This window comes from Penicillium verrucosum, assembly GCF_028828655.1.
Source record: "Penicillium verrucosum strain IBT 35672 chromosome Unknown utg000002l_segment0_segment0, whole genome shotgun sequence".
NCBI lineage: Eukaryota > Fungi > Ascomycota > Eurotiomycetes > Eurotiales > Aspergillaceae > Penicillium > Penicillium verrucosum.
Genome location: NW_026643211.1, coordinates 653,893 through 666,891, shown reverse-complemented (window position 1 = coordinate 666,891; position 12,999 = coordinate 653,893). Strand labels below are relative to the sequence as shown.

General features: G+C 36.8%; 1 protein-coding gene across 1 annotated transcript; it reads right to left on the bottom strand.

Annotated features, from left to right (window-relative positions):
• Window positions 1-4,338: 4,338 nt before the first annotated feature.
• N7516_005894 (uncharacterized protein) lies at window positions 4,339-7,383 on the bottom strand (the record flags this gene model as incomplete). The annotated part of the gene is made up of 12 exons (XM_057218614.1): window positions 4,339-4,524; window positions 4,886-4,956; window positions 5,011-5,035; window positions 5,113-5,126; window positions 5,180-5,239; window positions 5,307-5,400; window positions 5,469-5,996; window positions 6,230-6,368; window positions 6,427-6,552; window positions 6,601-6,771; window positions 6,937-7,047; window positions 7,100-7,383. 12 exons carry the CDS (start codon window positions 7,381-7,383, stop codon window positions 4,339-4,341), a joined length of 1,809 nt encoding a protein of 602 aa, XP_057072705.1.
• Window positions 7,384-12,999: the final 5,616 nt, after the last annotated feature.

The following is a 12,999-nucleotide window of genomic DNA, read 5'->3' as shown; positions in this document are numbered from 1 at the left end:
ATATTAACGTTCTCTAATACGCCGGAGTTATAAAAGTAATTATTAATCTTATTATCCGAATAGGTAATTATATTATTCTATATTAGCTTAGTAACTAAGGTCTATCTTTAATAACTTCTTTAAGATTTTAGTTAGAAAAGAAATAGTAATCTTACTTATAACTTTATTAGAAAGACTTTTTTAATCCGGCTAAATTATTCGGTATTATCGATAATCTAAAAGAATATTATACTTAGTAAACTATATTTATCTAAGGATTATATTATATTATCTAAGATCTATAATTAATATTAGAATTTATTACTATACTCTACTATTTATATAAACCGTAAGAATAGCGGTATATCGTATTAATTTAGCTAGCTTACTATTAAATCTATATACTAGATATTTATAGCTAAGCCTTTATATCTTAATTCCGAATTATTTATCGAGTAGTATAATTATTACTAAGTTAATAAAGATATATTTATCTATTTTAGTATTATTAAGTACTAAGATAGAAAAAGAGTAGCTATTATATATAAGTTATATATTAAAAACTAAGCTATCTTTAGGACTATTAACTAACTTCTATAAGTCTAGTATAAATAGTAATACTTTCTTTCTACCTAGGAGGGAGACTTATTCTAAATAAAGGCTTTTTCTAGATTCTTTTTATTACTTACTTTAAGTTCTATAATCTTCTAAAGATAAAGAGTAGTAATAATAGCTATAGTAATAGGCTACTAATTAAGCTTCTTTTTCGGATAATTATAGGTTATATATCCTTACTCCTTATAATTAAAATAATAACCTTTTTTTATTAAAGTCTTATACTTAGATATAAAAAGACTTATAAAATTAGTACTATCTTTATATTTTATATAGAGAGTATAATTTAAACTAGCTATAGTAGTACCTACGCCGCTTCTTAAAGATAGATTTATATAAAAATAGAAAATAAAAGTAGAACTAGCCGACTTAGCTTTCTACTATAGACTAATTTTATATAATATACTCTAGTAACTCTATATAAATATATCGAACGAGATAATCTCTTAATTAATAGCTTATATAACCTAGATCTAAAGTAGGTATAAGAGCTTAGAATATAGATCTTATTTTCGGTTCTTAATTATAATAGTAGCCTCTTCTATAAGCTATATAAACTTTATAAGAAAGTTAATAAAGTTATCCCTCGCCTTTATCTTTAGTCGGTAGTATATAGTATATACTTTAGTATATCGATTCGGATTCGCGAAGATAATTTTTAAGTAGATAATAATATCCTCTATATCTTTATAAGGGATATTAGCGTTAGTACTTATTTAAGAGGTAATATATAACTAAGTTTTAGCTTTATATCGACTTTATATATAAAGCCTTTAGTAGATAAGAAGAGGATAATAATCTATATTAGCTTTTAGTTTTTATTAAATAACCGTCTCTTAGATTTTAAATCTTACTTTTTTATTATCGTTAAGTATTAGTATATTAAATATTTTAGTTATCTTCTAATTAATATTAGTCTTTATAATCGATATACTAATATTAGTAATATTTAGATTCTAGGCGGAGAGAAGATAGAAAGCTAAGTCTCTATATTTACGGATTATAAGATCGCGGTAAGTAATCGCCTTATTATATTTAATTATAAGTTTATCGATATTAATTTTCTTATTAAGAAGTATTATAATCTTATTTTTTAACTTTTAGTTCTCCTACTCTAATCGTCGGTACTAATAAGTAAGTTCTTAGAATCTCTCCTTCGACGGAGTCTTCTATAACTATTCGTATATAGAGGATAATCCTTCTTTTACGTTATTATTATCTTTATTATATTTATTAGTATCTACTAGTCTCTCGATATATAGGGTCTTTAGCGTCGATATATCGATTATCCGATCGTCGATCTCTTCTTTATTAAGTATAGTAGTAACCGGCTACTTACCGCGATTTATAGGGTTCCGTCGTATCTTAACTATTATAATTAGTTAGACAAAATTTAGTTCGGGTATCTTAGCTATATAGTGCTAAGGAACGGAAAGTAGGTAAGCTAGACCGAGATCTACTATAATAGGGATCTATATAGTCGTACTACTTATTAGATTTAAATAGTACTTAATATTATATTACTAGCTAGTTCTTTAATAAAAGAGTGTATTTAACGAGAATATTAAGTATAGAGGGAAAAAAGAAAAGAAGAAAGAAAATCTATAGGTAGGACTATTAATATCGTTATAGGGTATAGGTCCTACAAATACTAGAGGAATGCAAACATCGAACCTAGGCGGAATCCTCTGTTAGAAATCTGTAGGCGGAGCCAACTGACAGAATCTCCTCTAGATCGTCACATTAATAACCTATTCCCCCCGAAGATTACTTAGAAATATTTTATCTAATAGGCTTTAATATTTACTATAGTATTAAGGAGATTTTCTATAATAGTATATCTAGTTATTATATAAAGCCTCTAAAACCTTACTTTTCTAACGCCTATTAGAAAAGTAGTAGTATATTAAGTTATTATATAAAGCCTCTAAAACCTTATTTTTCTAACGCCTATTAGAAAAGTAGTAGTACGTTAAGTTATTATATAAAACCTTCTAAACCTTACTTTTTCGATAGGTATTAGAATATTAGTACAAACTACCCTTTAAAGAGAGATTTCTAACCGTAGTTAGAAATAATAGTAGATATACCTACTTTCCTAGAAGTAATTTCCCGACTATAGTTAGAATATCTATATCGGATAGGATATATATAAGAGTATAGAGATAGTTTATAAACTACCCTAATACGTATACTATATTAATTACTAAACATATTAAATAATAGTATAAAAAAAGAGTTATTTAGCTTTAATATAATATTAATTATATAGAAAATAAAATAGGAATAAGATATTTCTACTTATATTTATATTTATATTCTAGTATATATATACTTACCTCTACTATAAATATATATTTCTAATAGTATAATAGTTAACAAATACTTAGGTTAATAGAATATTATTATAATATAATTAATCCTAATTTTTATAGGTAATAAATATAATATAAAGTCTATTAGCTTTAAATTTAGGGGAATTATATAAAATTTCTAACTTAGAACTATGATAATATAGTAATATTCGTTAGACAAACTAGAATAGTTGTAAAAAACAGTTATTTTGTTTAATGACTTAATATCATTATAAACGCTAAGACCTATATTTTATGCAAAAATGGGTTCAAATGGGTTATTATTGGGTTATTGGGTTTAACCCATTAGGTTTTGGGTTAGGTTGGGTTATAGAGGGCGGAACCCAAAATGGGTTCTGCCGAAGTCTACTTAGGCTTCTAAGAAATAGGCCTACGTAGCTCTATTATCGACGGAGTTAGAATATATTATATAGGCCCTAGTAGTTTAAGAAGCTAGGTGGTTGATCTTACTGCTTACTAAGCTATATATATATGATTCAAAGTATACCTTACTCGACAAGCCGGTTGTTATTAATGTAGACAACACCGGTGCAATTGCTCTCGCTAAGAATCTAGAGTACTATGTACGAACGAAACATATTGCCGTCCGTTATCACTTTTTACGGTAAGAAATTTCCTCTAGTTCTATTGTATTACAGTATATTGCTACTTAGCAATAGGCCGCCGATGGACTCACAAAGCCGCTCGGTACGACGGCTTTCCATCGCTTTATGGATCAACTTGGTCTTCGGCCAAGCTCTGCTCTACAGAAGCATTAGAAAATTGCTTTAATGTTTATAGAGGAGAAGATTCTGGGGGTATCTACTATAGGGGGTGGAAGTTTTTAATTTTTTTTTAATTTTCTTTTTAATTTTTTTTCGATCCTTTATGTCAAGCGATCGTGGGGGTGTTGAACTCTCTCACGTGACCTAGGATCACATGCTTCCATATGTCTCCATATCTGTAGATAGATCAGTCTCTCTCCCTCTCTTCTCCATCATCACTAGTACTACAATATCATCATTGTATCTACATGATTACCTCCCTTCACCTGTAACCGTTCTAACAGATCTCGAAGAGATGAGGGTCCCGCGTGTCGAGAGCATACTTGAGTGCGGTGGACCATGATGCGAAGTTAGATTCGCCGGTGAGGGTGGGAACGAGCTCTGAGAGCTTTGGCTCCGCGAAGCTAGTTGCTGAGAATATCTTGTAGAGTGCTTCGAAAGAGAGAGGCACTAAGTTGTTGTAGAGCGAGGTGCGTCGAAGAAGAGAGGCACTAAGTTGTTGTGGAGTGCGTCGAAGGAGAAAGGCACTTTTGGGATGATAGCGCTTGATAAGGGCTGAAAACCTATGCGCGTTTGTTTGTTGTGACCGTTTGCTAGTGTCGAAACTAGGTAGGTGCTGGTAGGTGGCCTGGCCGGTAGGCGCGTCGTCGAGAGAGGTGCTTGTTGAAACCGTTGTAGAGGTTTATGGGGGTGGCCTGGCCGGTGATGTCGATGATGACAATGGTGATATCGGCGTCGATGATGGAGGGGCCGATGGAGGATAGTAAATGGAGCATCCAAGGGCTCATAACCTGTTAGGAGAGGTCTACGCGGTGGACGTCAAAGTGCATTGTGCAATGTGAGCAATTGATTGAGTTGAGAGTTGAGAGTTGTAAAAGCTAAGTTACAGAAAATGAGATCCAACAAGAATATATTGTTCTAACGAAATAACGAAACCAGGGCAAAGAAAGGAAGAAGAAAGAGAAAGGAAAGCAGAGAAGTGCTGAATTAGGTGCGGACCATGTGATCGCCCGACAGAGATTGTGAGATTGAGGATAAGATAGCAAAAGAAAAAAAGAGCATCGGGACCGGGTCCGGGGGTAATCTCTGGTGATTAGTAGCTCAAATCCTCAGTGCAAGAAACAAGAGATGCTTAATGACCTTCTACGGTACCTCATTGCCCATCTGGGCCATATTGTACCGGAATACTGGGCCAAGCATCAATTCCATCCAAAATCGCGAGACTGGGCCGTTTGTCAGTGTAGATCCACCAAAGACTTCAAAATGTTGTCACTTACCCCATTCCACCTGTAAGGTGCGGATCTAGATGACAGTGAAGGAAGAAAGCCTGACTCTTTAGTAAATAGAGTCGATCAATGACATAGATAGTGTTTGCATACCCCTGAATTTTGTACTGTACAACGATTTATGTTAGCTCGGGCTTCCCAGATCCCGTGAACCACATACCATTATATCGAACTGCTAACCAACTCTCGCCTTTGTAAGCCGGAAGCGTTGTGAAGGTGTCTAAGAATGCCATGCATTAGCATCACACGAAGTCGCGGGAGTTGAGAGGGAATCGAGTATTTCGCACCTCTCATCGGGGGGTTGTCTAAGTTGAAGTTTTCTGGAATTGTCTGGGCAGCCTCTGCGACTGAACTCCAGTTAAAAGACCCGGTGCCAGTTCCCTAATTGTTACAGATTAATAAGTCTCCCAGAATAGACCTGGGCTTTGGATATTTCGTCTGAGACTCACCAAAACGTAGACTCGATTGGAATGTTTGTGGAGTGGATGACTGGGCTGCAGTGTAGTCATATCTCCCGACATTGAGAAGATGATATCAACCCATGTATTGTTTTTGGTAGCGATTACCAAGGAGCTATTGACTGCGGATTGAGGATCCCACAACAATGGCTTTTCTGCCTCCAAGGCAAGACCGTAGGAATTATTGCCATTCAAAGACCATTCCCAAGCCTTCCGAATACGGCCAGTGGTAAGTATAAAAGTCTCGTCTGGGCTATCTTTTGGACGACTTGGGGCAAGCATTTCAATTGTGGTTTCGTCGAACGAGATAAAGTCCTTGTTGATACCAGTGCTAATTCCACCGTAATTGATGGAAGAGACTGATGTGACGGAGGAAACTCCATTCAGATAAGATAGAGTGGCGAATCCAGCAATTTTTTGATTGAATCCTGAATTGGCCACGGTAATTGAATAATTACCAGGGTCTTGATTAAGTTGAACCAAGCAGGAGTAGCGGCCGCCATTGTTGATCGTCAATGCCTAGATGACAGATTGTCAGTAAAATGTCATGAGGACTGAGGAATAGATTAAACTAAAACCATACATCAACTTTCATTGGATTTATGTGTAGACCATCAATCTCATACACCCATAATGAATGGTTGTTGATAGAAACTAGGTATGTATCTTAGTATCGTGAACAGGAGAGAAATGGTCAAAAGCATACCTATTGGGGCCGAAATTGATGCCGAACCGATGAAATTAAGACTTACCCACCCATTGAGTGAATCAACCTCAATGATTTCTTCTGCGGCATCCGTGGTAACGCACTCATCAAACAACGACGATGGAACCAAGCTAAAGTTGTGCGAGAATTCTGTCTGGGCATAGGTATTTTGAAGCGGCAAGCACCTTTGTTCGTCAGCCGTAGAACAGGATTCTGAACTGAGGTTTTCTATAATCGGCGTACCCTTTGGCCGTGTAATTCATGCCTTGAAGAACCGATTTCAACGAATCAGGCACCATGTCCGTCAGATATCCAGGATCGCGGCAGTTGACTCTTCCCTTTCCGTTGACCAAAACCGAATCCGCGCATCTTGGCCTTGTTAGATTTACCTCGGCGACAAAAGTTTTCCACACTCACAAAACGTCTATGTCTGCGGAAATTGCAATCTGTCGTAACGCTTCCGATGTCATATGAAACCAGTCGGAAAGTATCACCAAGCTGGGCGATTTTATGGCGTCGTATATTTGACTTTGTGCCTTGGTATTATCCGTGATCATACTGGCCAAACTTTCGGGGGTTTTCTGTGGCCTGAATATTGAGCCTTAAGCCAGCGGCACAAAGCAAGCTTGTTAAATTTCCCTTACCTGATATAGATTGGCCCATACAAGCCATCCATTATCTGTCCTGCGGAATGTGAATGATACCTTTTTTTCTCGTCAGAGTATGATCTTATAGTGGAAATCTTCATCTTACCAGTATGTTCCATATTGTCTGACAACAAACGAGGAGACAAATTGTCCACCTGGGGGAATAAGCTTCTGGGAAACTCCAGGCACTCCATCTGACCACGGAGTTCCCTGTTGTCTGTTTTTTCTGTTAGCGTTAATACATATCTCATCAAAGAAAAATATCTGACTCGATGCCATGGTAATGGATTGTGGTATTGAACGGCATACGGTTGTTCACAGTTACTTCCACATTATCGCCTTCATCCATAATGAGAGCAGGCCCGGGAAACTGGCTATTAATCAACGCCTGGGGGCGCTGCACTCCGTCCGCAGCCCATGGTTCCCAGGTGAGATTGAGCTCGAATGTCTTGGTCTGTTGAAGCGGGCCAGTGGTCAAAGAAGCTCCCAGATCCAAATCAATGGAAAGGCTAGAAGCCAGTCCAATTATAGACAGCAGAATAGCTGATTTCATGAATGACTGGTGGCTATATAGAGCTCTGGCGGTAGTCATCAAGGTAGGAAATGAAGGCTGCATTATAAATAGAGCATCCAGGGGTTTTCCCCTTATTTTTTTCTCAAATACCCGCCGAGTCTGCTTATATCATCATCCAATATTGAGTATCCCTAGGGTCCAAAACCTAGGACGGACCCAAATTTATTTGATTATATAACCATAGTCTTCTTTTCTAATTTTTAATTTTTCGTCTGACTTTTATTTACCCTCTTTACCCTCTATAATCAGGTGACTCCGCAAAAGTGTTAATACCTTTTACTACCGCCTTCCTAATTAATTATACCGCCTCCTTTATTTCTTACTAGCAGAACCTACAACATAGGGTATTAACACTTTTATATATAATATGACTATATAATAGAGCTAATACTACTCTTAGACAGGAATACAGGTTGTAAGGGAAATTGGGCTCTGGACCAATATTCTCCACAAGGAATACTCTTAATAGAAAATGTAGGCATTAACCAAAAAGACCACTTATGATAACCGAACAGGTTATCATACCAGAGTTTCCACTATATGCGCATATGCCAATGCGACCGAGATTTCTCCACTTTGTGGTTTGTATGGACTTATCCATTACACAGGTAGAACTGGAAATTGTCTATTGCGCAGAGAGGGAGAGAGAAGAGAAGAACTATCTGAGCTAAGTGGAGACAAATAGCTGGGAGCAGACATGCAAGGTCACGTGACCTCGCAACAACTACCCTAATAGAAGGCTACTAAAGAACCTAACGAGGGTTATTTTCATAGAGCTTTAATTAAAGGAAGATAGTAGTATATAGGGGTAGTCCTAGGGGCGGACCCCCGAACGAACGCCGGAGCGGGGGCGTCTAGACTGCGCCAAAACCCGAGAATGGGTAAGAGAAATCGACCCGCAACCCGAACCCGCAAACCCGATGGGTGGACTCGACCAACCCGTAACCCGCCCCGCAACCCGCGCGGGTTACCCGCGCGGGTTCCCGCAAAAACCCGCGGCTATATAATTTTCCCAATTAAGCTATAGCGAAGTATATAAAAATGCTGATTTATACTAATAAAATATAGTAATCTACGGTAGTTTTATTTATACGTCTAATGTGACGATCTGGAAGAGATTCTGTCAGTTGGCTCCGCCTGCAGAGATTTCTGACAGAGGATTCCGCCCAGGTTCGATGTTTGCATTCCTCTGGTGTTTGTAGGACCCACACCCCATAACGACATTAATAGTCCTGCCTATAGATTTTCTTTCTTCTTTTCTTTTTTCCTCTATACTTAATATTCTAGTTAAATATACTCTTTTTGTTAAAGAACTAGCTAGTAATATAATATTAAGTACCAATCAAATCTAATAAGTAGTACGACCGTATAGATCTCTATTATAGTAGATCTCGGTCTAGCTTACCCTACTTCCCGTTCCTTAGTATCGTATAGCTAAGCTATCCGAACCGAACCGAATTCCTATCTAACTAATTAGAATAGTTAAGACTCGACGAAACCCTATAAACCGTAGTAAGTAGCTAGTTACTACTATACTTAATAAAAAAGAGATTAACGATCGGATAATCGATACGTCGACGCCGAAGACCCTATATACCGAGAAACTAGTAGATACTAGTGAATATAATAAAGATAATAATAATACTAGAGAAGGATTATTCTTTATATATAAATAATTGCGGAAGACTCTATCGAAGAAGAGATTCTAGGAACTTACTTGTTAGTACCGACGACTAGAGTAGGAGAACTAGGAGTTAAAGGATAAGATTATAGTACTTCTTAATAAGAGAATCGATATTAATAAACTTACAATTAAACGCGATAAGGCGATTACTTATCGCGATCTTATAATCCGTAAACGCGGAGATTTAGCTTTCTATCTTCTTTCTATCTAAAACCTAAATATAGCTAATACTAACGTACCAATTATAGAGGCTAACGTTAGTTAGAAGATAATTAAGATATCTAATATACCGATACTTAATAATAGTAAAAAGTAAGATTCGAAACCTAGGAAACGGTTATCTAATAGAAGCTTAAAGCTAATATAGACTACTACCCTCTCCCTATCTATCGGAAGCTCTATATATAGAGTTAATATAAAGGTAAGGCTTAGTTATATATTACTCCCTAAATAAGCGCCGACGCTAGTACTTCCTATAAAGATATAAAGGATATTATTATATACTTAAAAACTATCTTTACGAACCCGAATCGATATACTAAAGTATATATTATATATTATCGACTAAAGATAAAGCCGAGAGATAACTTTACTAACTTCCTCGCGGAGTTTATATAGCTTATAGAAAAGGCTACTATTATAATTAAGAACCGGAAATAAGACTTATATTCTAAGCTCTTATACCTACTTTAGATCTAGGTTATATAGTGTCAGGTGAAATACAGGCTATGCAGGAATGAATGTTAACCTCAAGGGATTAATATTGTAGACTCTGGAGAGAAAGAAAAGAAGAGAAGAAAAACTAGCTACTGTCTAACAATATCCTGAGTTCTGTGGGTCAGGATCACCTGCGGCCCTACATGGCCGTCACGTGACTCCAACACCCCCTTCAGGACGAAGACTATCACCATATCTCTTTGTCTCCACCAATAAAAACTCTCCATTTTGTTTTCTTATTTTCCACCATTTCCTACACAATGTAAATCTGCATCTACCCGTAAACTTTAGTATGTAGATCAATTAAGACCTAACATCTGGATGAACTTTGCATGTGCTTCTTTGTCAAGCGCTTTTGTAAACCCGTCGGCGACGTTGCTCTTCGTCTCGACGCGCCGTAAATCGATCTTCTTTTGGAAAATAGCGTCCTTGACGAAAAACCACTTTATGTTAAGCTAACGTATACTGTTCTTATACGATTTCTTGCCTATTAGCAACTGAGTATTGATATTATCTGTTAAAATAACAATTGGATTGCCTACCTTAGGAAGATTAAGTGCCTTAGCAATCTTTGAAATCTACTGAGTATCCCTAGTAGGTCGATCTAGAGCATACTATTCCGTAGCTGTCGACGATAGAGTTATAATACTCTGTTTCTTCGAGTACTAAATGATAGGTACGCCACTGAAAAACCAAATAGTACCCTCTATCGATTTTGAATTATGCTAATCACTATACGAAGTATCGGTATACGTAAAGAACGAGGTATCGTCTACCCCCCTAGCGTTATGCTAAGGTGTATTATATCACTAAGATACCTATAGATAGTACGGACTGCTTGTAAATCGTTAGTAGTCGGAGAAGCAGAACGATGTTGTAACTTTATAATACTGAATTTGATATTAGGCCTAGTTTTAACTGCTAGCTAGTTGAGTCTGCTAACTAGAGACCTAAACAAAGTATGCCCCTCCTAATCTAGAAGAGCGTCGGGATCCTTATTGCCGTTATCCTATTTATAGTTTAGAGAAAGCGGAATCGAGATTGGAGAGTATGCCTGTATCTCTACTAAGCGAAGTGCTTCTAGATAGTATACCTACTGCGTTATCCGAATTATTCTCTTATCGTAATCCCGGATAACGGCACTACTAAGAAAACGGGATAGTTCTCTTATATCCTTAATCTCGAACTAACCCTTTACCTACTGAAAAATCATCTCGACCTCTCCGTCGGTCGGAGCTATACTAATGAAATCATTAATATAAATAAGAAGAAACTACGTTAAACCATTATATATCTTAACGTAGATATATAGATTATTATTAAGAGTATAAAACCTAATCTTGACTAGTCTTCTGTTAAGTTCCTTATTCTATAGAGCTGCCGAATCACGAAGGCTAAACAATGCCTACCGTAACTGATAAACCTAACCTTTGCTTCCGATATTAGGTTCGGAGTATTTAAAACCTACTAGTTGAACGATATAGACTGTCTCTTAATCTTTATGAGAAGTATTAAGATACGTAGCTACTATATCAAACTGACGCTATTTGTAACCTCTCTGCGTAATAAGTATAAAGATGATCTTTATAAGAATGTTTTGAATAACCGGAGTATAGAAGATTGAATCCTCCTTCTTCTACTAGTAGTTACTACAAACCACCTAACGCGCTTTGAAACTATAAATAAGGTTGTCTTTCGTTACTTTGAGATCAAAAACCTATTGACTCGGCAGAGGCACTACCCCTAGCGGCTTACGAACGACATTAAAAGTCCTTTTCGTATAAACGTCGTTAAACTAATCTTCTATCGCTACTTACCAGCGGTCTAAAAATCGAGAATTCATCGCCTTATTATAAGACTAGGGAATAATAACGTCCTTAACGTATAAAGGCTTACCGTTATAAATGAAAGGAGTGCTCTGTTTCGTAACAACTCTCGACTTTATAAGTCTCCCCCTGCCTTAATTACTATTATCACCCAATCTTTTATTAGTATTGTTATTACCCTATAGAACGTCCGGTTCTATAACGATTCGCTTCGGTTGACTCGATAGTCTCGGTTTCGGTTTCGGTTTTGTTCTCGGAATCGATATGGTCTCGGTAAGTTCCGTAGGAAAACCGTATCGTTTAGGCGATCGTCTCGTCCGGCTCGATCGTCGGGGAATAAAGTATTCCGATAGAATAGAAGCTGTCTTAGTAACAGAACTATTAGTAATTGTTTTAACTAAGACCTCCCGAGGTAATTCGACCTCGGAAACCGTCTCTATATATAGTTTAAAAATAGGCTTAGAAACCTAATAAGAACTAGGCTAAACTACTGCCTACTCTTCCTCTAAAACAATGAGATCATAAACCTCCTATATAGAAATCTCCTATAGAGAAACCTCCTGCGGAAAAATCTCCTATAAAGAAATCTCTTACGGAGTATCCTCCCGGAATGCTCTAGGTAAATGCTAAGGAGAAGTAGGAACAGCCTATTGTATAGGAACTTCTATATCACGAGTAGCTCGCTGTATACACTACCCTTAATAAACAAAACCATTATGTTTACTATCTCCACCGTTGTCCTCCTCGATCGACTAGTAAACAACTAGAGACTCTAGAATAGCCTCTAAAACCGGAGATACCACTACCTATTTTCTAGGCTACGGTAGGACTAGCGGAAGCAATGGTCTACCGTCCATATAATCAACCATATAACGTCGAATTGTCTTATAAACCTACGGTTGAAGAACTAGACGACGACGTGTCAACTAAGGAACTAACTAATGAATTGGCTGCTAAATAACCTACCTCTTTAGCGGTAGAAGGTAAGCCGGTTTAACTTGCTTCCGGAAATTCGGTTACTATAGTAGAGATTGATTTTCGATCTCCTATATTCTGGTTAACGGCTTTAGTATAGGTAGTATAGTCTATGCTCTTCCCGGTATATCTAGACCTACGGAAGCTTGCTTCTATTAAATCATAGGTCTTAAAACCTAAATTGCTACCTCTAGCTGTCTACTAGTAATAGAAACCTACGGAACTAGCTTTGGTCTAATTACAACCTTCGGACCTTCGTAAGGTTGTTTGCCTTTCTTAATTATAAAATCTAGAATATACGGACCACCTTCTTTATAAAGTGCCCCGGCGTTATTATCTAAATCAGGATCCTTAGGTGCCGGCTTTCTAGCTAAAATACCCCTCTTTAGATCG